Source organism: Anarrhichthys ocellatus, unplaced genomic scaffold, assembly GCF_004355925.1.
Source record: "Anarrhichthys ocellatus isolate YVR2014 unplaced genomic scaffold, GSC_Weel_1.0 scaffold86, whole genome shotgun sequence".
In the NCBI taxonomy this organism is placed as follows: Eukaryota; Metazoa; Chordata; class Actinopteri; order Perciformes; family Anarhichadidae; genus Anarrhichthys; species Anarrhichthys ocellatus.
The window spans coordinates 1,817,026-1,841,079 of NW_022280116.1; the positions used below are offsets into that span (position 1 = coordinate 1,817,026).

A 24,054-nucleotide genomic window follows, 5' to 3' on the forward strand; every position below is an offset into this window, starting at 1 on the left:
AACTAATAGGGCAAACATGGGAAAAAAGCTGCGAATTTACCCCCCTCAAAATAATTGATGAAACAGCCCTTTTGATGTCTTCGTGTTGCATGAAATGCATTCTGGTGATGACTTTCATTTGTATGTTGTTGCAGAACTTCCATGAGGTGGCCTATTTTGCTGATGACAGACAGGACCTCCTGAACGGTATCAATGAATTCTTGGACTGCAGCATCGTCATTCCACCCTCAGATGTGGAGGGCAAAGACCTCCTGAAGACGGTGGCTGACTTCCAGAAGCAGATGCTGCGCAAGAGGAAGGAAAGAGAACTCAAGAGGCATCAGTCCTCACCTGGAATAGAGCTGAACAACAAAGGTACTCTGTCAAGAGCCTCTTTTCCAAGCCAAATCCACAATTGCTAGGCTTGCATGAGGCACCTCTGTTTCAACAAACTACTGTTTGTGCTTTAGTGCAAACACAGATCAATCCCTGGAGTCAGACTTCTTTTAAATTGTGCGCAAACTAGTCCCTACAAATCAACTGGACAAAGACATTGAGAGAAACTGTTTTGTATCTTTTAGTAGTTTCACAAATTTGATAATGCATCCCATCACCTCCGTAAACAAAACTCAAGTGATCTATTCGTAAGACTTGTAGTATTTCCAAATGATGTGTCAGTTAAAAGATCTTGAAATGAATTGATTAGTAAAAAAAAAACAGGTCAAAAATATATTTTAATTACAATTCTCTGTCATTTCCTAAAACAGCTGGCCTTTGTCGTTTTTATGAAATGTCATGCAGACAGGAGTAAATAGTTGATTTGTTGGGGACTTTTTTCGGCTGCGGATATATTCACATTTGTTGCTTTATTTGTTGAATTCTCAAGGTAGCAGGAGTGTATGCTGAATTATTGCGATGATGATCAGTATATGGGTTTCTTTATGTAATGGAGCCTGTAACAAACCCCCTAGAGGTGAGTCCAGAGGAGGAGGAGGAGGAAGACCAGGAGGTGGACCCATTAAAGCGCTCAGGGATCCCTTTTGGAGGCCTGATCCACGACATCCGCCGCCGTTACCCTCAATATGTCAGCGACTTAAAAGATGCCGTGGACATGCAGTGCTTCGCTGCCGTCATCTTCATCTATTTTGCTGCACTGTCGCCCACTATTACCTTTGGAGGCCTGCTGGGTAAACTGAAACTACCAAAAAAATAAAAAATGTGGATTCTATGTCACTTTTGTTACTTGTGCTCTAAAAGGTGTGTTTTTGGCTGTTTTCTCATACAGGAGAAAAAACACAGGGCATGATGGGAGTGACTGAGCTCATCGTGTCAACAGCAACTCTTGGAGTTATATTTTCGCTGCTTGGTGGTCAGCCTCTCCTCATCATAGGCTTCTCAGGACCCTTGCTGGTGTTTGAAGAAGCCTATTACAAGGTGCTGAAAACATCATATGTGGTTTTTTCTGTTCCATAATTCCCATTTAGTTTTCCCTGAACATGTGACTGATATGTCTGTCTTTTCACTCAGTTCTGTCAGGCCCACGATGTTGAGTACCTAACTGGTCGTGTGTGGATTGGCTTCTGGCTCATCTTCATTGTCCTGCTGATAGTGGCAGCAGAGGGCAGCTTCCTTGTTCGCTACATCTCACCTTTTACCCAGGAGATTTTTGCTTTCCTCATCTCCCTTATCTTCATCTACGAGACTTTCTCTAAGCTCTTCAAGGTAACAACCTCAGAAATCGTACAGCACAATGAGCTCCATAAGAATTTAGACAATAAAATAAACTTTGATATGCATTTTCCCCCATAACAACAACTTATTTTCTCGATGAGTCATTTATTATGCTTAATGGTTCAATACTTATTAGTTGATAGCATCTAAGAATTAAGTGGAATCCTTCACTTGTCATATCTGCAAAAAGCAAACAATCAGCAGAGGATAAACTGAGACTATCTTCTTGTTTCTAGGTGTTTAAGGAGCATCCGCTGCTGGCAATTTACCCCAGTGACTTTCACCCAGTTGCTGGGCATCATAAAGTTGATGACCCGATCTACAACCAGCCCAACACTGCTCTTCTGTCTCTGGTCCTCATGATAGGCACTTTCTTTGTTGCTTTCTTCCTCAGGAAACTCCGAAACAGTCGTTTCTTAGGTGGCAAGGTAACCTAACCCTAACAATGGATGTCAGGCTTCTCATGGGCCTTTAAAGACGCCCTGTTGTGTAAATACACAAAGTCATGTTGAATTTAGACAGCGTTTTTGTTTTACGTTAAGTACATACGACAAAGTATGCGCTGTTGCATGCAGTATGCATTCAATTGGGGCGTACTACTTTATCATAACATTGCACCTTGAAATATCGCCATGGCAGTTTGAGGAAAATGATATTAATACTTTTCAATTAAAGAACTGAAAGAATGTGTTTAACAAATGCATCCTATGTGATGAGATGTGCGCTGGATGTTGACTGGATTTAATTGATGTCGGGTTTCTCAATATCCTTAGGCCAGAAGAATCATTGGGGACTTTGGCATCCCCATCTCAATTTTATTTTCAGTGTTGGTGGATTACTCCATTACTGACACTTACACACAGGTAAATTTAATGTAAATGACTTCAGTGACAGCAACAGTTGAAGTGCATCTTTATTACAGTACCAACAAATCAGGGCTTTTTCTTTTTCTCTTACCTCTAGAAACTCAATGTGCCGTCGGGCTTCTCAGTCACCTCCCCTGACAAGAGAGGCTGGTTCATCAGTCCCTTTGGCGACAAGAAACCTTTTCCTACCTGGATGATGGGGGCATCTATTGTACCTGCCATTCTTGTCTTCATCCTCATTTTTATGGAAACTCAGATCACTTCGTACGTACAGTATGATTATCTACAGTAGTAATGTTTTGGGTGGAGAATCTGTGTTGTAAGGTATACTTTTTTTTAATCTGTTCAAATTTTCCCCCCAATCTATCAGGTTGATCGTCTCTAAGAAGGAGCGTCGCCTGGTTAAAGGCTCAGGGTTCCACCTGGATCTTCTTCTCATTGTCATTCTGGGTGCCATCTGTCCTCTTTTTGGCCTGCCATGGCTCACCGCGGCCACTGTGCGCTCCGTCACTCATGTCAACGCTCTCACCGTCATGAGCAAAGCCACGGCGCCTGGCGAAAAGCCTATGATCCAGGAGGTGAAAGAACAGAGGCTGACTGGGCTTCTTGTGGCTGTTCTTGTTGGTAAGATGAAAGGGAAAGAGTGGGAGTGTTGGATGGTAATTTGGTAGGTGATTTTCCTTTTTTCGTCAGGATTGTGTGTGTTGTTGTAATACTCATTGTGGCCACAAGAGGCTAAAGTACATGTTTACCATATTTTAACATAGATAGATAGATACTTTATTCATCCCCAGGGGGAAATTTATCAAATATTTGTTAAATTGGACTAAAAGCATGTTTTCCTCTACATAACACACAAACCTTGTGTTTAGCGTGCATGGATAAGTAGTAGTGCACTTTAGACTGTTGTGACCGACATGATTATTACAACAGCGAACATAGAAAAATGATCCTGACCAAAACAATTAAATCACCTGCCAAAAAAAATGATGTGCGCAAAACTTGTTTTTTTAAGTCAAAAACAGAGGAGAGAAAACATTGACTTTTTTCTCACTTGCCTCCCAGGGCTCCAGTAATAGTCCTCCCCCTTTATGCATTTTCTCCTGTTTGAAGTGACTAACTTTAAAGTAAAGTTCAGAGGCTACACTGTAATTCAAAACCAATTCAGCTCCATTATCATAAACTGGTGAGAATGCTAACTTTTTGCCTGGGACAAGCCAATAGTCTTTTATCACGAATGCAGACATTATCTACACACACTTAGGACTCTTTTACAGGCTTCTCATTTCTAAAGGAATTAGCTTGAAACACGAAAACATAAGCCGGAGACAGACTTTTCAACCAATTTACAGAGTTTTCAACGTGAGCAGTCGCTTACACTAGCTACAGTTGGAAAACTCTGCCTGCAACGATTGTGATTTCAGCCAAACTCCACAGTTGTTGGCCAGAAATGAGAAGCCTGCTTTTGTTTGCCCTCAGTGTGTAACAGGAGAGCCATTGTTTCAACGCTGAGAATTTAGTGAAGTAAATCACTGCCACTATAATCACTGTTAACTTCAAACATGCCACGCTATAACGAAACGCTTCAAAGGCAAAGAAGCAATAGGTGACCAACAGGGATGGGGTTTAGCAACTGGCCAATTGGCTGAATGCTCCTCTTGAGTACCATGTCAAATTCTGTATTATTATACATTTTTTAGAAACTTGTTAACTTAATCATGAAAAGCATTTCATTCCACAAAATAGTTCTCATTAAAAGTGACAATAAACAAATCGCATCCACACACAACCAAGTGCAACTGGGTGGAGCTGGAGGGATCTGAACTAACTGACCACTTGCAGAGAAATTATTTTGTTTTATAATCCGGCTGTGTTTTTTTTTTTTACCACATTATTACAATGTTGGAATTTCCAGGCAATTATTTGTCTTGAGAGAAAACACAAGGTCAAAAAGGTACAGAGTGCCACCTAGACATTCACGAAGTATGAATCAGCCGTTGCTTTAGAGAGCTTACAATGAGTTTATAATCTGTTTACAAATTGTCCTCAAAATGAAAATTGTTGGACTGTCTGACATGGCAACATTGTTTTCATCCACTGGCTGGTACTATTTTGCCAGCAGGATATCTTGTTTCAATTAAGGTAGGGTTCCCAAAGTAGTCCTAAGTATTAGTTTGATCCAGTTTGAGTATACAACAATAATGACTATCGTCATTGTTGAGCCTTTGTTTGATTGAAATACTGCTTGAGATTTGGAATAAGACTTTTTGGATTAGCCCAAAGAGAGTTTCAACCAAGACAGCTTAACAGTGAATGTGTTTCGAATCAACAGCATTGACAGCATGTTTGTCATGAGGGCTGTTCTATTGTTGAATGAATAATTCTCTCCACAGTTGCAAATGTGTGGCTCAAAAAACAGTAAGACTGCCATTTGACAAATAAACCTTTAACCCATTTCTAATCCATCAGGCATGTCCATAGTGATGACAGACGTGCTCCGCCTCATCCCTCTGGCTGTGCTCTTCGGCATCTTCCTGTACATGGGGGTCACCTCTCTGACAGGCATCCAACTGTATGAACGCATCACACTCATGGTCACGCCCGCCAAGCATCACCCTGACCACATCTACGTCACCAAGGTAGTAGCACACGCAACACGGACGTTGTCAAGCGCTCATCTTCTGTTATTAGTGGTAAGATGGAGAAGCCTAACCCAGCACAGTGGTAACTGCAGCAGAGCAGAGGCAGAAATGGTTCTGCAGTTTTGGCTTTGAGCTTGGTTTGATAGAGAGACCTGATCATTCAGAACCCTTTATACACTAAACATGAAAGGCATCCAGGTTTTTTACAGCTATAGGCCATACTTGGACTCCACTACATCCAGCAAATCTGTTATTTCTTTAACCAACAGAGAGTTACAAGCAGAGGAGGAAAATATTGCTGGATTTTTGAGTCTAAACAGAGTTACCTCAACAGTTGAGGATGAACACAGTTGGGTTTCTGGCTGCATTCATCACACTGCTGGATTTAGCGACTCCATCTGACCATCAGTAATGGAATAATACACTTGTTTTGTCCTATGCATTACTGGTGTCAGACGGTTACATTTATTTCAGTGTTTTGATCCTCATTGTATTGTTTATCGCTATATTATTTGTTTTACTGACTAACTGCTATGCAACTCTATCTCAGGGCGCAGCTGCACACATAGCAGAGAATGATCAGAAACCTAGATAAGGTTTTTACATAAGGCCCAGGGGCCCAAAGTGTCAGGGTCCTTTACCTACAAAATGTCAAATAAACTCGTACCAACCAGCAAGAACCTCAAAATTAAAACATGGCATAAAGCGACTACTATAAGACACAAAAAGACTACAAAGAGACTCAACAGGACTTCAAAGGACACAGTGATCTCAAATAGACACAAAGCAACTACAGAGAGACTCAAAATGACAACAAAGAGACACCAATCAACTATAAAGATACTCAACATGAATACAAAGGGATATAAAGCAACCACAAAGAGACTCAACATGACTACAAAGTGACACAGTGACAACAAAGCAACTACAAAGAGACACAATAATCACAAAGAGACACAAAGCAACTACAAAGAAAGTCAACATGACTACAAAGAGACACAATGATTACAAAGAGACACAAAGCAACTACAAAGAGACTCAACATGACTACAAAGAGACACAATTACCACAACTATGAGTCGTGGTGGGGCCCAGGGGCCGATTGTACGCATGCAGGTCATATTATAGGATAGGCTCACAGTTTAAAACAGCTAGGTCCCCATCTGAACATTAACACTTGCTGTAATCATTCCTCCTCTTTATAAAGGCAATTGCAAGATTCTTAATTCTCACAGGCTTCCAATGGAAGTGATGGGGACAATATCTGCACTCGCTGCTCTGTGGAAAAATGAATTCCAGTGTTTATTTGAAGATAATATAATAAATCTTCTGGTTATGAAATGCCTACTTTGTATTTTCCACAGCCAACGTTTCCTTGCTGAGCTGCGGTGGAGGGAGAGTAAATCAAAGAGTGGATTTAACAATAAAAGCACTGTAACTTTAACCATTTGTTTTTTCTATCTCCATTTGCTGCAGCCTCATATCAACCTCAGATAACCTTAAGAGTACTTATTTTACAGAGCAAGAACAATAGATTTACACACATTAGAATAAGCTATTCTTTAAGCTGAGGTGAGGGCTGGTGATGAATATACATGTATATACAGTAGGAAACACTCATGCATACATCCTACAATACCTCCACTGCAGGGTGGACAAGGCTTGAATAATAAATGGAAATATAATAACAATTTGTATTTATTAATAAACCAAACCAACACAAAAAATAACACAAACACTGCAACACCGAATTAGCTCACTCATTAAACTTAGAAGAAAATGGGAAGATGACATGAAATGACAGCCGACAGGTTCAGTAGGCACAATTAGACGAGCACAACCAACACATTGGCGTAGACATTGTAGAAGCAGAGCAGGGATTTCCAGCACAGCTTCACCTACTTCCAAGGTTGGATAAAGGAAACAGCCTGAAGAGGTAGATCTCCAGCAGCACTTGTAGTGTAGAACAACTTTATTGTTAGAACAAAGCATTTCAGTTTGTGGCTGTGATGACCCTGATGAACGTCAATGAAACGTGTGTAAAGTTGTTCTGTATACTTCAAGTGTTGCTGTTTTACCTCTTCAAGCATTCTAATACATTACAAAGGCAATCCAACAAAAGTATGACATGCGTCAAGGTACTTTAAGTATAGATACCACCAGATCTTGTTTTGAGCATTGATGCTGAATGAATGACTAGAATCAATCTCAAAGAAACATTACATTAGTAAAATCCCACGTGAACAGGAACATCTGTGTTGTGTCTGTTGCAATGAAAATATACTCAGAGGATCCTGCTAATGATGACATATGGCTCTCACCCACATAACTGTACTTTGATGTTAACAGTATTGGCATCAGAGTTATGGATTTTGGTCCGGATTTGACTCGGTGTCAGATTGGAATCAAATTTTGAAAAACAGGAAAAAGACAGGAAAAGTTTAGAGAAAGTTCAGGTTGACTTACATATATTTCAGACAAATCATTAGATGCACTAGATGGAGCCAAAAACATGTAAGATTGTCTTCATGCAAGGGCATAGTTTGGGATTCAGTGTGTTCAATGTGCCTCTATATGCGTCTACGAGTATCTCTCTGTGTACGTCTGCACTGTGTTTGCCTGCATTTGTTTTATTCCCTTTAACCACCACACGTGTGTGTTGCTTCAGGTGAAGACATGGCGTATGAACATGTTCACCATCATCCAGCTGGCGTGCATCGTGGCTCTGTGGGTAGTGAAGTCTACTGAGGCCTCCCTGGCGTTCCCCTTTGTCCTCATCATGACGGTGCCGCTTCGCCGCCTCATCCTCTCCAGGATTTTCGAGGAACGAGAGCTCCAGGCGGTAGGTTGTGTGTAGCAGAGGAACGCCCCAGGAATGTTTGAATCTTTGCCACAATAATCTGATCCCACATAGCCCCAGGATACTTATTTTACAGCAAATTGAATACATGGATGTTGGCATGTTTTTAACATCTCTTAAAGAAATCAAACAAAGAAGCTACGAATGATTTTCTCCCCTGTGATCATGGACGGCTTTTCTAATACTAATATTTTCAGATGATGTGCAAATATTTCTTTTTCAAACCACAAAAAGATTCACAGTCCAACCTGAAGCCGGGCTCCATGTTTTCTTGGTTAGATCCCCTGAACCCATACATGTCAACACTGTCAGATTAAAGCCTTCCATTTCCAAAATGTCAACTTTTTCAGGAACTAGTATAAACAGCTTTGTTCTTAACTTGACCACCATCTGTGTTGTGTTCATCCAAAGGTCTCATGAACCCAAGGCACTGTAGAATCAAACTACAGAGGACCTTGGAAATAATTAAAAACGTACCAAAATTAGACCTCTGTGATGTCAGATCCATCACCCGTCTAACCGTCACCTTTATATGAACCAGGTTGTACACACTATGATTTCTTTTTATTCTTTGGTTTGTTTTTCTCTAACAAACACGTTTCACACCTTGTTTCATCTGGTCCGGACCAGAGGAGAAAAAAAAAAAGATAAATTGTTGCCTTTTAGTTTTGGTCCGCTTCCTTTTCGCACTGACTTTTTATCGAACAAAGAGCTGTAAGCATGAAGAGCTGGAGCTTGCTTTATCAAAGGACCAGTAAGACATTTGAGAAATACTTGGGCTTTCTTGCAGAGAATCAATCTTCTCATTCAACTCTCTTAGAAAGCAAATAAGCAAATTTTACAGAATGTCTCATCATTTATTTCCCCTTGAAACAGGCCGAGATCCATAATTCACATGGTCTCAGTCCGATAGTTGAATATACAGCTCTCCGATCAGTCAAAAGTGCAACCAGAGTGTGTTTGAACAGCTTCAAAAGGGTTAGGTTTCAAAGCATCCGAAGTGGCCTGATTTTGACCTTTTGAGTGAGCCTTGAATGAAAATGATTGAAGATAATTTGTCTTTTTCACAGCTGGATTGCGACGAGGATTCTCCCAACTTCGATGAAGATGGACGAGACGAGTACAACGAGATCCACATGCTTGTATAAATTTAAAATTGGACCCTGCCAGTATGAATGCCTCCCACCCTCCAGCTCGGACCAATCGGAAGTAGCCTCTCCGGAAGCCTCACTGTCTCTGCGTAGTGGTGATAAAGCGAGAGGACCGACAGTAATGGTGTTATAGCTGGATGTTCCCTTCTTACCTTTGTTCATTCCAGTTTTTACTAAAAGAGCACACATACTGTTAGATCTCTGTGGTGGTGGTGGTGGTGGTGTTGTGTTAAACTCCCTGAAGCCTGAGCACCCTACCTGAAGTGGACAGTGCAAATCTAGCAAAGAAATGTAACTTACATGAACACTTTATCTATTTTTCTTTCCTGTCTATCCCTTTAATTACTCTGCAGGTTCTGGGCATGAGTGCAATGATGACGGTGACCTCTAGGGCTACAGCGGGCTGGATCATTTAGACTTATTTTTGTCCAGAAAGCGGGAAAAGGGGGTTGATTTGCTTTCATTTCATTTTCATCCAGGAAGCGGATTTTCATCAAAATGCATAATGATGAACTGAAACTAAATCTCAAAGCCCTAAATTCCACTGCCTGTGTAGTTTAGCTGCCTTTTCCCTTTATACTACTGCCATTGCCTATAGGTTGCAATGATGTGCAAACAAGGAGTTAAGTAGTCCTTTCCCTTTCTGTACAGACTTTTAGTAATGAGCACTTTGACTGGGCAAAAGTTCACTTTTGTCGCTGCCAACTGAGCTCCCTGGCACGAAGCCTCCTCTCTAAATGTACTCTCCCCTTGAAGCCAAAGTCTCCACAGAGACTGTGCAAGTCTCTTCGAGGGGTGTTTCTGTACTTTGCTAGGTGTTTAATGCCCAACCTACCAGTCCACTGACCCCGTTATTGTGACCTTGGATGTATAAGTAAATGGCTAACATGGTCTCAACCTTATTTTTCTACTCTGTTGTATCTATTTATTTTGTGACCTTTGGACTTGATGCCATGCCAGATTCTCAGTGATGTTTAGACTCCCAATAGCTCAGATTGCTATAAGAGTTACTATGAAATTAAAAAGAAGAACATTGTGTTGGTGGACACATTCAGCCATTCTTCTTTCATCTTCTCCGCAATATTTCCACGTCGTGGTGCATTTTTATTTCAGGGATGTCATGAATAACATAGTAACACATTTGGCTGGAAAAGCATAAGCACTAAGCAAACACACAAGCGCTGAAAACGCTGGGGAACAGTTGAGTGTTGGCAGGACGTATGAATGATGCATTGTACAGTAAGACTGTGAGCTTGGAATTACAATGTACCGTCTGTGTTCAGAGTTCTTTTGAAATACCAAGAGATTTAGTTTTCACCTCCGATATCGCGAGCCCACTATAGAATTGAAATGTAATCGTCCAGTCATGACACGTAATCAGAGACCTTACTTCTCCCACACAGAAACACCAGTTGTAAATAAAATTATTTTTCATAAGAGACTTTAACAAGTCGAGCACAGATTTGTGTGACGCTCTTATTTATAAAGGAGAGGAAGAAATTGATGTGATTTTGGCTTATAATGCCAATGAGTTAGACTCCATTCTCACTAGCTTTCCAGTCTAAATACTACATTTCGGAGCATTTTATGTATGTTGTAGTTGATGGGAAGTAGTAGAAGGTTTCTGCATACTGTCACTATTCCCAAGTTTAATATTTTGTCTATAAAACATGACGTTTTAAAATAGTATCCTTCTAGCTTCTATCCTTGCACCTTGCATATGTCTGTGTGTTCACTTCTACACTGTATCAGCTTCAATGGGTAAAGACATTGAAGGTGGAATCAGCTCACTGGGTGTCAGCTGAAGAGGTTTCCATAAATAACTATGAAATATGGCAAAATAGAAAACAAAAACATGTTTTCTTGTTTTTACCTGATAATAATGATTACTTCTGCAGGTATACAAACAACTACTAAAAACTCCAAAGTGCTTAAAAGTGAAGCAAAATGTCATTCTGAGAGTACCTATATTAAAAAAAAAGATTTCAGGGTCAGCAGTGTAGTATAGATTTGGTATGCTAACCAGATTAGTATATCTTCATTTCATTCAACCATGTCCTACATTATGAGCCATGCAAGAATTCTGTCTCAGGGGAAACTGACCTTCGATCTGTAAATATTGCGTCCAAGCCTTTAGTTTGTTGTCTCTTGTGTGTACATAAATCCAACACTTGCGATGTAAAAATATAGAGCTTACGGTCCAGACGTTTGTGTTATACAATGGAGAAAATGAATATAAGTGAAGGGAATAATGTGTTTACTCCAGCAATGTGACATGGAATTATGCTGTAAATGAATCCTCCATTGTTGTCTTTAGGCAAACACTTGAAGCTACACTTTGATGTGAAGCGTACGTCTGCTGTAGTCTGTATTTAATTCTGCAGCTCCCCAAGTTAATGAGTGACAGAATGTGTTTTAGGACTCTGATAGGAGTGTCTTTTAAAATAGGCTTAATGGACCTTTTCAACCATGTGCTTTTGTTTCAGGGTTTACAAAGACTAAAAGGGCAAACTGAGAGCAAATAAACTGATATGTTATCTCCATCATACTCCGTTATACGTGGCCCCGCTGTGTTCATGACGTTATTGAATGTAAATGTTTGGCTGCCTGTATTTTCAGTTAGCCAGAATGCTTTTCCGGCTATTCTGACCCCGAATCTTCAGCGCAGTGGAGAGCAAGAGGGTCAAAGTTCAAGTTGGAATATTAAGACAAAGTTGTATGTCTCAATTAAAAGCATTCTGCATGCAACAATACATATATCTGCAGAAGGTACTCAAATGAAAAAGTACTGTATGTGATTTGGAAGGCATTGTGTGTGTCCTGCTACAAAGCTAGTTTGAAACATCTTTCCCGATCGCTACATTTCAATGCACGTTACCACCACCCTCTGTTGATCAGTGTAATAACGTGAAACAGTCGGCAGGTGTCACTTCACACTCACGAAAGGCAAACGGAAAGGGGCACATACTTAAAAGCATTGCTCCATAGCGCTACTAGTGGTGAAAACCTCCACATGGTTCCTTTAAATCCACTTATTTTAAATGTCTATTACCAATACAGCGTATATTTTGTTTCCTGGTTGTGTGTTTTATTACAATCTCACAAGGTGCAATGCTGTGTTAATATAATATGCCCCGATTGAATGCATACTGCATGCAACAGGACAAATTATGTGAAGGCAGATGCGCTATATACGAAAAGTAAAAAGAAAAAGTATGGGATTTGGAACGCAGTGTAAATGTGACCCTTAATTGATGAACTGTAACTACAATTTCAAATTCCTCGAACAAAATGCAGAGGACATGAACTCTTGTGCATAGTAGCTGCAGCCCCGTTAGCTGGCAGTAAGGCTTCCTCTTCACTCCATCTTAGAAGTCATGCTCTGTGTTTTAGCTCTTTATATTCCTTTGATGTTAACTCCAGCTGAAAGCAGAACAGGCCAATGTAGTCGACCTGGAGTATCATCTGGTAAGAAGATTTTATTTGTGACCTTAATAGCTGGATGTGTCTATGTCTTGTTGAAGACTGTTGGCCAACATTTATTGGCGAGCAGTTTGACATTCTCAAGACCTCAGGCTGCTGAATTAGCTTGAGAAAAGCGAGAGACCATTTTTAAACGGGGTCTTACACAAAACGTGTTTCAGGCCGATGAATCTGTCCATGTTGACTATCAGCTTTATTGAAACGTTGACTCATTTTGTGCTCGATTAATAGTTTTGTTATTGATTGACTTCCATACATAACCAGCACATGGCGAGTATTCACACTTAAGTGCAACGCTATGGAAAACAAATATTAGATGGACACCATACGATTAAGATCTGACTATGACTTTTAGTTGGTATCTGCCATCTGAGTCCAGTGGAGCTATGTTATTTGGTGAGCTGGTTGACCCACAGTGGTAAAAGATTCACAAGGGTCGTTGTCCTTTGTTGTCTGACGATACAAGACTAGGCTGCTCCAAACAGCCACGTGCTCTTGTTATGGCAGGAACTGGTGTGTCTGAGTATGTGTGGAGCTGCGTAGGCCATAGCCGAGAGACAGCCAGTGAGCGTATATACTTAGCAAAACATCCTCTCAGTGTTTACACAAGAGGAAAAAGTGGAATTGTGGGTATTATTAAAGATAATAAAAGGCGTGGTGCTGCCACTCTGTCCCGCCTGGGCGCTAGATGTTGAAACACGCAAGATGAAAAGAAAAACAGTTTTTTTTTTTTTTTTTTGACCCTCAAAAAGTTCTGCCATGTCAATGTTCTGAGTTCACCACATTTAGTCGCCTTATACCACCATGGTAGCAGGGCAGACCACCCACCCAAATCTAAGACCTGGCTCTGTTATTTTTGAACCTCTTCTTAATTCAACATCTTTGGTTTGAGTAAAGACGTCTGGCGATCTTGGAGTTCTAGCATATGGAATAGTGTGTTAGGTCCAACCATTATTTAGCTATAAATCCAATGTGTGTGCAACTAGATCCACTATTATAAGGAAGGTTGTTCACAGTGATATACGAGCACAGAATTATAGTTGATACTAGTGTCTTTTGGATACTGCAGGAATGCTATTCATGTTTCTTTAATTGCACTGCATACCAAAGGATTAGTTCCTTACCAGGATTAGTTTCCTAATTTCGGTCTTCATTATATTTTGTTGATCTCATGGGTTATAAATGAAATACTAATCCTTTGTGTGTACTCTTTTTTTTTTTTTTTTTTTTTAAAATTCAGTGAAATGCTATCTTTAGCATTAGAAGGTTTTGTTATGGTGTTGTGACAGGTTTGTTCATTCAGGAACACGTACGATTTTTACAACCAATTAAAGCCATGATTTCCATTAAAGCTGCATTAAGCAATTAAGCAAAGGAAATGACTTTACAACAAGCGTACAGTAACTTCCAGCAGAAACAAAGTAACATGGTCATTCCATTGGATTGTTATATGCAGAACTATTCAATGCTTTCTTGTTTACTTCATGTTTGTGCGGACAGAGTGCACTCTGAGCTTCGGATTGGTTTGGATTCTCAGTGAGACGGGCACTACTAGCATTGATTTCACGTTCGCAGAAAGTTCCTGAGAGTTAACATTGAAAACATTGCTTAATGGAGTTTTGCGTTGTTTTGATGACACACAGCTCTACACAACAACCTCTTGATGTATACTCATATGATGACAAAATTGTAAAATGCAGTATGTCTGCATTTGTAACACAGACTGACACTTGGTTTGTGGGGGCTGCTTGAATAGCAGGTCCTTGTGGCTGTAAAGAGATTTTCAATCAACTGTAAAACATTATTTTTTTGTCTGGAATAAATATTTATTATGTGTTTCAAATACAAAAAGGTCAGCTTTTTTTTGGTCAGCTTTAAAAAAATGACAATACAATATAGATTATTCAAGTATGAAGTTGGTGTCAAACAGTACAGTCGATCATTAAGGTTTTATTTTCCTCGACTAGGTGCCAGATGGGTGGAGTTCACCATATATGACAGAATAATGAGTTCCAGAGAGTTCAGACATTCACAGCTAAGTATTTAGACAGTCAAGTATGAAGTTCTACCTAGAATATATACTTAAAGGCACAGTGTGTATGACTAAGGGTGAGCTATTAGCAGAAATAGAAGTATCTATAACGTATACATGTTTTTATGAATGTATAATCACCTGAAACCATACGAATGACATACACAGCCATTGAGAGATATAGAACATGTGAAATCGGAGGTAAAGATAACGCTTCAACATTAAATGGTTTGACAGTAATAAATATTAGTCCTGGGGTGCACATTTCATATCATGCAGAACTTTTTTTCAGGATTAAAATGAGAAGAACACAATGAATATATGATATATAATACTGCATATATATGTGGATGCTTTGATAAGAATATTCCGAATTTAAAATACTTTTTAGTTGTTACTTTTAACAGATTGTAAAAGTGGAGTGGTATGTATTGGTCTGTGTTTGTAGCTATTACTTGAAGGGAAAATGCAGTACTTTCATAATTGTGGGTCATGCCAACTTTGCACTCACAAAGATTCCATGATAGATTAAATTGGGAACAGCTTGAGCCTTTAGTTCTTCATGAATCATCATTTCAACGCTTTTCCATGAGTCCGACTAGCAAATAGCCCTATTGATCGGCTAATGTCTCCAACTAACTTGTGTTAGCACATGTTGTAAACCATGGTTTGTTTTGTCTTAGTCCACATTTCCCGGTATCTCTCCACCACAGGTGGTGAGCGCAAAGTTATATCACATTCTCACTTCCAACTCGTCCCAAGCGGAGGTTTGATCACAGCATCTTTGGCGTCATTTTTCATTGAGCAGGGTAGTAGATAGACTTCCATACATGGTAAATGTTAATTCAAATAAAACTACTTTGTTAGGTTTATGAAAAGATCATGGTTTAAAATGTTTAAAATAAGTTAGGTAAAAAATACCTTTTTAAATATTTTAGATGACATCGGCGGTCATTTTGTGCACCTTTTTAACAATATGTAAAGACAAATTATTTTCATATCAAAATACAATCATCTTTCCTCCTGTAAAACAAAATATGAAGTGTGCTCACGTAAGGTAGGCCTAGTACCAACCAGTTTCCACAAATAATATGACATCCATCCATCCAATCGCTATTGATACTACGTCACCTGACTTCCTCTGTAACTCCTGTCATAATTACTACAGCCACTAGAGGCAACCCTGCACAACAAAACTGACGTGGACCAATCTGCCGTACAAGTGTGGGAGTGAGAACGCGGTGAAAGTTATCATGACCCACTGTCAGAGTGGCCACAATTATGAGAATAAGTTCCATGCTGAAAAATACTGCTAGCTTCTTTGTCAGTTCAGCACATCAGAGCCCAAAGGTGCTGGCCTTATCCTAAGTGTTCCAGGTAGTGAGATTAACACAGAGAATTGGTAGGAAGAGTGTGATAATGATAACAGGCGCTATCAACATAATGAGAGTGGTGAGCGGTGGGTCTTGGACCTGCCCACAGAGTCTAAAGTACATCTTATGAATCTCCAAGAAGACCGTGTCTTTCAGAAATCCATGACCCTTACAACAAGACTCTTTTGCCCAGTGGTCCACGCACATATTCAGTGTGTTGTAGATGCTGCAAAGGAGGAGAGCAAGGCAGATCACAAAGTTAAGATGGCTCTAAATGCTTCCAGAATTGATATTAGTCATTAGTTAATAAAGCAATCAAAGCATCTCACAATAATAGACACTATTGTGCAACAGTGAGATGAAATGGGACAAAAATCCAGTCACTGCATGTTCGTGTTGCAAAACTAAACTGTAACATCTTTCAAGCCTGTATTGACTTTCATTTCACATTGAAATTAATAGAACACAATGTCTTCAAGGTAGAAAACCATTTGAAACCAGTTCCAGCAGTGCTGAAGTGAGTGCTGTGGCACCCCAGTGTTTGGAAAGCGGTCGCTAACGTGATTTGAAGTTGATCGGATGGCGCGGCCCTTTAAAGCTGTGACTTTAATATTCAAAGTCAATATCTTAAGATGACGCGAAGTGAGCCAAAAACATCTAGCTTTGGCAACTCCAGAAGTTTCAATAAATGGAGAAATCGCCCACTGGTGTTGAGGAGGGCAGCTTACATTTCACTGTAAAGTTTTGACGTGTCATGTCCTCCGGGCGGAGAAGCGTCCACTGCGTCAGTAAAGCAACATAAATTGTGGGAGCGGTTGTCACTGCACAATTTTTAGTGTGGAAAACATCAAGATTCAATCGAGCCTGACAGCTGGAGGCCTTATCAACAAGCTGGGCTCCTTGTGATGATGGACACCCCACCCTAACGCACCATTTGAGCTGTATGGGAGCTTAGACTCAAACCATGTTAACAGTAAAATATGGAATATTACAGCCATAATTAAAGTCTACTGCAGTCTGTTGTAGGTATCATGGCAAGAACGAAAGTCTCCACAAACAACTGCTGTCTGGAAATATGAGCCTAGGAGTCCAGCACTTATTAATATTAAAAGTTGAGTAATTAGATGAAACTTTGACCAGCACATAACGTAGCCAGGAAACAGGAAAGTATCTGACTTTCCCCATGACTAACGGTCATAGATCTTCACTGAAAAGGCCATAAAACATGTGTAATGTGCCACTTTATCCAGCCCTCAGTTTTCACTCACTGGGCTCCACAATGTTGAGCTCGGGGATGGCTTCCTGCAGTACGTGCATACCAAGGCTCAGCACAGACTAATAGATGGTGCAGCTCATATTCGTTATGACGTGCATATTCTTGATCATACACAATTTATCATTTCAGAAGGCATGTCCTGACCAAGTTTTTATTCCAAATCCTGATCAGAGTTTTTTAATAGTGGGTATCTCCGATACCAAGTCTAATCTGATACTTATGTTTACTTAAATGTTGATTTAATATAGAAATAATAGCTGTAGTTCACTTAATCTGGCACCTTACTTTTACTTGATCCAAATAATATTACATTTGTAATCTGGGATATGGATGAAAGATTAACTTGGAGAATGTGACTGTGAAAGAACCTGACATTTGTTAAATGATAACAAAAAGAGACTGTAAATAAAATGTACCGTTTTTCAGTAGGCCATGGGCAACTGTCCTGATAGCCACTTGTCTCCATGCTCTTGTTGAAGTGTGACAGGCAGTCGTCAACTCGGCTGTCAAACATGTGCTGGTCACATGCCATTCCTGGAGAAAACGGACACTTACATGAGTGAGAATGACGGTCCGAATGCTCCATACGGCTCGAGACCAACGGCTAACATCATAGACACGGTGTATGAATGTGGTGTCAACATGTATTAGTGAAGATCTTGTCAACACTGAAATAGCTGGAAAATGTCTTTAAAGCAACATACCTACGTATCAGAGCCCAGTTACTCTGAGTTACTCTCATGAGCTGCAGCTGATTGAACCTTCGTTCTGTGCCCTCCTGCTCGCTGTGTCAGACTATTGAATGAGCACACGGCTTGTTGATTTGAAAATACTTTGTCAGCTTTTTTTTGTTGTTGTTGTTTGTGAATTCACTATATGTATCTGTTTTTCTAACTTTTATTATTGCTGCAAGTCCGCTGCATGGTAAACTCAACTCTCTCTTTTGGGGGTTTTCCATTAGCAAAGTTAGGAGCTGGTATCTGGTACTTGTTTTGGTACCACCTCAGTCAAAGGTTCCAGGAGAGCTTAGCCGATACTAACGGTGTATAACACTGTCATATCCTGCACAAACCCAGAACGGGAAAATGAAATAGAGAGAAAAGTACTGGTACCAAAAAGGGAGTTGAGTAGAGGATCGGTGTTGCCAACTCTATTCCATTGAAAGTAGCTGCAAAAGTCGCTAAAAGTAGCCAGACGACTAGATATGCTCGTTGGCATATTGGTGGCGTCAATGTGCAACGTTCGCTTCAATGAGAGCACTCTGAGCATCATGGATGGGAGTAAATTATTTTCCCGGTCGCTAAATTTCTCTCTCAATTTGTTGCTAGTTGCTTTTATAGAAATACTTAACAATATTATTGCTTTTCAGCCAATGATAATGATAAATTGAACTTGATTATTGATGATTTCTCTTTTTGGTATAATGACTGACCTGCTGCTAGCAAGCTAAGTACCTAGGTATATTGGAATTCTAGCTTACCTGTCCGGATGAAGATAAGTGCCAACAAGTAAGTAGACAACACCATCTATTAAAACAGAAAGAATCGTGGCATTCACATAAATTGTGTGATTAAGGACCATGAGGTGATCAACCTTTTTACACGCATACAACGAACAATGAACAGAAGATGACAAGATCAAAACTTCATTTTTACAATGTTTTCTGACTCAGTTCGTGATATCTGTAATTTCCAGGAGCACAGGCACACTTTCTCCAGCTGGAAAATCGACTTCCTCCCCCACTTGAGTGATAAGAAAGTGCTTCGTTAAACGCATGACCAAAGAACAATACATGACCTCTATCGCAACAATTCCTTCATGAACATGTCACATTTTAAATAAAATAATATACCCTTACTTTGATAAAGCTCTGTTACTTCCCACACAGGATTTTGTTTAAAAGTCCAGCCACAACAAAGAAAACCCATTAACATTAACAATAAGCCCTGTATGAAACAGACATGGTGGCCATCTGCTTCCTGGACATTCCCACAAATTAATGAATTTATCCCGTGGGAGGCAGACACTGAAAACAGATGTTACCAGGGAATGCAGTGAGAGGAAGATTTTTTTGAATAAACCCACATGTGATGTCTGTGCTTGTGTGGAGCAAATGCACTGTAAATGCTGTGAATTCTCAAATTGTCATGTTGATTACAGGTCCTTAAGGAAAAATAAAGATTGATAAAAATTGACTAATTATATGTATTTACTCTCTTTTATATTATTTACCTTAATAACACGAAAACATCAGTGATTGTATCGATTATATAAGCAAATCTCAAAAGCCCAAATTGATCAGCAAAGAGAAAATGCTCTGTAAGCACATACCCCAGCTTTTACGTTGCTGTCTGAAGCAAAAATAATTCCCTGGCGGATTCCCGGTAAATAGGTTTGATTAGAACCTGTGCTGATGATGCTTCAAATGGTTTACCAGCCAGCTAACAGACGCACAACTGGTCACAAAAACCCTTTGTGTCATCTGGTCCAGTTTTCTTATCTCTGAAACTCGGAGCTAATTGGATTGCGCAACAGCAATGCAGAGCCTGCTTCCTTTCCCAGACTGAGCCGGCTGTTCCCATGCTACCCAAAGACACGTTCCATATAAAGCCTCCCCAGAGACACTTGAACTAAGAGGCCTCACTGTCAACAAGCCCGGATGGTAGCATCTCTCAGAGACATTTAATGTCAATGTTTATGTTTTGAGGTCAGTCTTATTCCTATACGAGATGAGATGGGTGGGAGTCAGAGATCAGGGGGGGTGGACTATATTCTGCTAATCCAGCATGCACTGAGCAAAATGTTTGGGAATACCTTGAACAGGTTAGCCAGGCTGTTATTGCAGGGCTCACAAACGGACACAGTCAAACGTTCACAACCTGAGGAAAGCTGACAGTTTCCATTTCACATGAGCCTCATGTCAGTCGATTGTGAGAGGCAGCCAGAGCTCTCGGAATGTTCCCATCCATGCTCAGCACTTTCACTACTGGCTAAAGATGCACATATTCAGAAGCGAACATCACTTCCTGGACACCTGGCTTAACCTTCCAGCTCACACGAATCCTGACCTTAATTAAGTTAGAAACCGTTCAACCATGTAGAATGCAGCTGAAACCAAAATGGGAACAAACCCTTTTTTTTTTGTTATCCTCCATATCTTTCTGGAGTTCAGATAATCATAAAACACACATACTGTAAATACAAACACCTTGATTCTTTAGCTTTTGTCAGTTATAACTGGAATGATTTTGCTTGAACTTGTAGACTGTCAGTGAGAATTTCCACTGGTGTCCTGCAGGGTGTTAAGGGTGCTAAAAACGTCTAAAAGGAGCAGCGTTACATAATACTGTATATTATCAATACGTATGATTTCTATCGTGTGTAATAACCTGCAATTAAGAATAGTCGTGTTTTCAATACCTGAGAATGAGATGTTTAAATCTACATACGGAGCGGGTCCTCTTCACCATGCTGGCCGCGGAAAAACACATTAGCATTTTCACGCGTAGGCCACCGTAGTTCTCGTACACGCTTGGCACACAAGAGCAGTTTCAGTTGGTTGTAATCAGCAACCTCACCGCTAAATGCCGCCAAATCCTACACACCGCACCTTTGTAAAGGCAGAATGAGGAGAATCTTTCTAAAGAAGCAATGTATAGACTCCTACAAAAATAATCCCTCATCACTTGTGACCCTATAGAAGTGTGTGGGGGTGTCTGTATCTGCAGAGAATCTGCTCTCTGCATGCAATATCTTATTTTGATGTGTTCGGGACTTCACCCTATAAAAATGTTGCAAACATGCAGCAGATCATAAGCAATCATCCATAAAAATCGCAGACACAGCGTTAAAAAAACACAGATATGGCGAGGCGAGCAGACAACGCTCGTTCCAAAACCAGTCTGGCCACTGGCGAGCACCGCAACCATAGTCAGGGGGCGTGTCCTTCTGCTGTCATTGGCCAACTTTGACAGAGGACACTGGTTCACATTCAGTTCTAGCTCTTCATGTACAGACACTGTTTGATAGAAATAAGGCCGGACACTGTTCTGGCTGCGGGGCTCTTTGGTGTCCTCTGAAGTAATTACATGATTATCTGCTTCCACAGATCTGCAACTGAGCCTGCTTCCCCAAGCAACCAAATACTGCAAATAGTTTTTTTTTCTTTTTTTACTTACATAACGGTGATTTAAATATGTGTCATCAAATATATTACAAAGAACATGTGTTCCCCTGTGTGGGGAATATTGATGAATACCACTTTTGTTGAGTTTTATACGTTAACAAAAAACAACAAGCAAGAGAAACCCCTTCTTGTACTTATGCTGATACTTTATTGAAAATCATTCCGAGACCTTTTTTTCATAATCCTACAACCTCATTAATCTCTTGTTTAGGGCTTGGGTGTCAGAGGCCTCCCAAATATAAGCCTCCTTTTCACTCCTCTCCTTTGAATTTCATTCATGACTGAGGAAAATGACTGACTGTGGAAAATGTGACCACCTTTCTTTGGTATAGCATTTGTCTAGACTAAATGAATCTTTGAAAGATGGATCATTCAGGAGCCCAGTTAAAATATCTCAGCACTATCAGGTCATTCCGCTTAAGTGCAAAATTAAACGTTTCAACATTGTTCAGCTATTGCCCACCCATTTGGAGTTGCTAAGCAATGGGTAAACACAATACAATCATTATGCATTTGTGAGCGGAGAAATGCTGAGGAGTGGTCATAGGAAAATATTTCCATTTGCCTAAATTGAAGGCATAACGGTGTAAGTGACAGAGCAAACAGATTACACGGCAGATAGACACTGTTTTGTGAATGCTCTGTGCCTGTAAAAGGAAATGGAAGTGCTGTTTGCACAGCGTCTCTCATTCAAAGTCATGGAAAATATTTTGTCAGGTAGGAACAGGAGCAGAACAAAGAGGCCATGTACTGGAAACTTTTTATTTGCCTCAGAAAGTTGGGGGGAAACATAAATCCTTGATTTGGTCTGCAAAAACTATACTTAAAGTCCGAATGAGGAGGATATTATGAAAAAAAAACAACCTTTCTCACTAATGACTTACAACCCACTAGAGGTGTCTAACTCTGAAGAGACCCTGCCTGTATTTTCTTATTTTGCTGTTGGGACATTTTTGGGCATCAACCTTTATAAAAATGTGGCGACAAGGTGCCAGATTGTAAGCATGATACCAAGAGGAAGAAAATGGCTGACACAGCGAAAAGGCAAGCAGCAAAGGTCATTACAAAATGACCACGGTCAGGGGGGCGTGTGTTTTAGGTGTCGTTGAGTCGGGGCTCTGATGACAACTTTGAATGCTGTGTTCACAAACTGCAACGCAGTTGATTATTAGGTGGTACAGATAGAAGGAGAAATGCATTGAAAAATGCATTGTTGAAAAACATTTTCCTATTTAGCAATTAAGATGCAGTTTAATGGCACAAAAATAGACGAATCCACAAATATGTGACTTTGATTCAGCCCTTGCAATAATTCATGGTCTTGTCTAGTTGGTATCACACAATTTGCGAAACTCTCACAAGATGATTAACTTTCACTTGACCTCGAATGGTTAAGGTTAAATATATTGACTTGTTTTGGTCACCCTCTTAAACGATACCTCTCTCGCTACTTTCAAATATGGTGGCCTACTGATAACCCAGTAAAGTAACATTTTCACACCATTAAAAAGAAAGTAAGTTAAACATTGAAGCATCTAATGAAGAAAATACATTACCAGCCTTATAGGGGGTTGAGAATGTCTTGTGAAATGCCAGTTGTGTACTGGGACAAGTGTATTTCATCACCCTTCCGCCTTCAAACGTGGGTGGGGAGGAGATTGTAAGTGTCCTAAAATGTCAGTAGGTTGGAATTTCATATGTCAGGAACTGACATTTGTTTTCTTTTTTCCCCCATTGGTCCTATAGCAAACCTTTTTTTTCCATCCCAGAATTATTATGTAAGTGTCAGAATCAAGCAAATAGGATATATGACCCTGAGATTACTCCATACTCCCAGACCAGCTAAATTGAAGCGTGTAACACTGTGAGCTACAATGACATCATACCGGAGCTGCAGTGCAAGGCCGGAAATCTCAGCGTCCATCCTGGGGTCGGACAAAGATGAGGAAATATCTTCCTTGTGTAATGATAAATTGCACAGCTATATATATAATTTATGTTATTGGTTAATTTAATGAAGCATTACAAAAAACATAATAGTATGGAGTTTTTTTAATTTGAGACCTGGCTTTAAGTCATGTGACTGAATCTATAGCTATGCTGACCAAAGTTTAAAAAAAAACCAGAATGTCTATTTGCACACAGGTGAGAATAGTCACACGACAGCTATTCGGATATTTATACCTGACCAAGTGGAAAATGCTACTTGACTTAGCAATAGTTAGCTAGTCGCAAGCTAATTATTAACTATTCCAAATGTTGCTTTAATGCAGAAACCTACCAAACTAACCAAAATCAGTCCACTTTGAAGTAATGGGCCCTCTTGTTCCTGATTTACAGTAAGGTAGTAATATGGGAGCAGATAGGACCCTGTGAGTGGCATCACAATGTTTACGCACACACAGTTGACTTTCAGGCTACTGAGCTTGATACTTTTAACTTCCAAGGGTCATTCTGACTTTCAGTAGTCACTAA

General features: G+C 40.0%; 2 protein-coding genes across 5 annotated transcripts in view; one reads left to right on the forward strand and one right to left on the reverse strand.

The window, feature by feature from the left end:
- slc4a3 (solute carrier family 4 member 3) overlaps nucleotides 1-18,072 on the forward strand; it is a 60,394-nt gene extending 42,322 nt beyond the window's left edge. For all 4 annotated transcript variants that reach the window (XM_031874972.1, XM_031874973.1, XM_031874975.1 and 1 more), the window contains 11 exons: nucleotides 135-354; nucleotides 951-1,166; nucleotides 1,265-1,413; nucleotides 1,507-1,701; nucleotides 1,947-2,138; nucleotides 2,484-2,573; nucleotides 2,674-2,840; nucleotides 2,947-3,200; nucleotides 5,046-5,215; nucleotides 7,887-8,060; nucleotides 9,149-18,072. In XM_031874972.1, the coding sequence (XP_031730832.1) occupies nucleotides 135-354; nucleotides 951-1,166; nucleotides 1,265-1,413; nucleotides 1,507-1,701; nucleotides 1,947-2,138; nucleotides 2,484-2,573; nucleotides 2,674-2,840; nucleotides 2,947-3,200; nucleotides 5,046-5,215; nucleotides 7,887-8,060; nucleotides 9,149-9,226 (1,905 nt within the window). In that variant the 3' untranslated portion in view covers nucleotides 9,227-18,072. The remainder of the gene's footprint in view (nucleotides 1-134; nucleotides 355-950; nucleotides 1,167-1,264; nucleotides 1,414-1,506; nucleotides 1,702-1,946; nucleotides 2,139-2,483; nucleotides 2,574-2,673; nucleotides 2,841-2,946; nucleotides 3,201-5,045; nucleotides 5,216-7,886; nucleotides 8,061-9,148) is intronic.
- On the reverse strand, nucleotides 16,087-18,919 carry LOC116398587 (receptor activity-modifying protein 2). The gene is made up of 3 exons (XM_031875018.1): nucleotides 18,874-18,919; nucleotides 17,810-17,927; nucleotides 16,087-16,343 (listed from the first exon to the last, which is right to left on the reverse strand). The coding sequence occupies exons 1-3, from the start codon at nucleotides 18,917-18,919 to the stop codon at nucleotides 16,109-16,111; spliced, it is 399 nt and encodes a 132-aa protein (XP_031730878.1). The 3' UTR covers nucleotides 16,087-16,108.
- Between the last annotated feature and the right edge of the window lie 5,135 nt (nucleotides 18,920-24,054).

Excerpts from the sequence above, each read along its gene's own strand:
- LOC116398587 (XM_031875018.1), bottom strand. The coding sequence starts at position 18,919 with ATGGTGTTGTCTACTTACTTGTTGGCACTTATCTTCATCCGGACAG. Across the intron at positions 17,928-18,873 it reads ACTTATCTTCATCCGGACAG|GAATGGCATGTGACCAGCAC; the intron begins GTAAGCTAGAAT and ends CGTTTTCTCCAG. Across the intron at positions 16,344-17,809 it reads CCATGGCCTACTGAAAAACG|CATCTACAACACACTGAATA; the intron begins GTACATTTTATT and ends CCTCCTTTGCAG.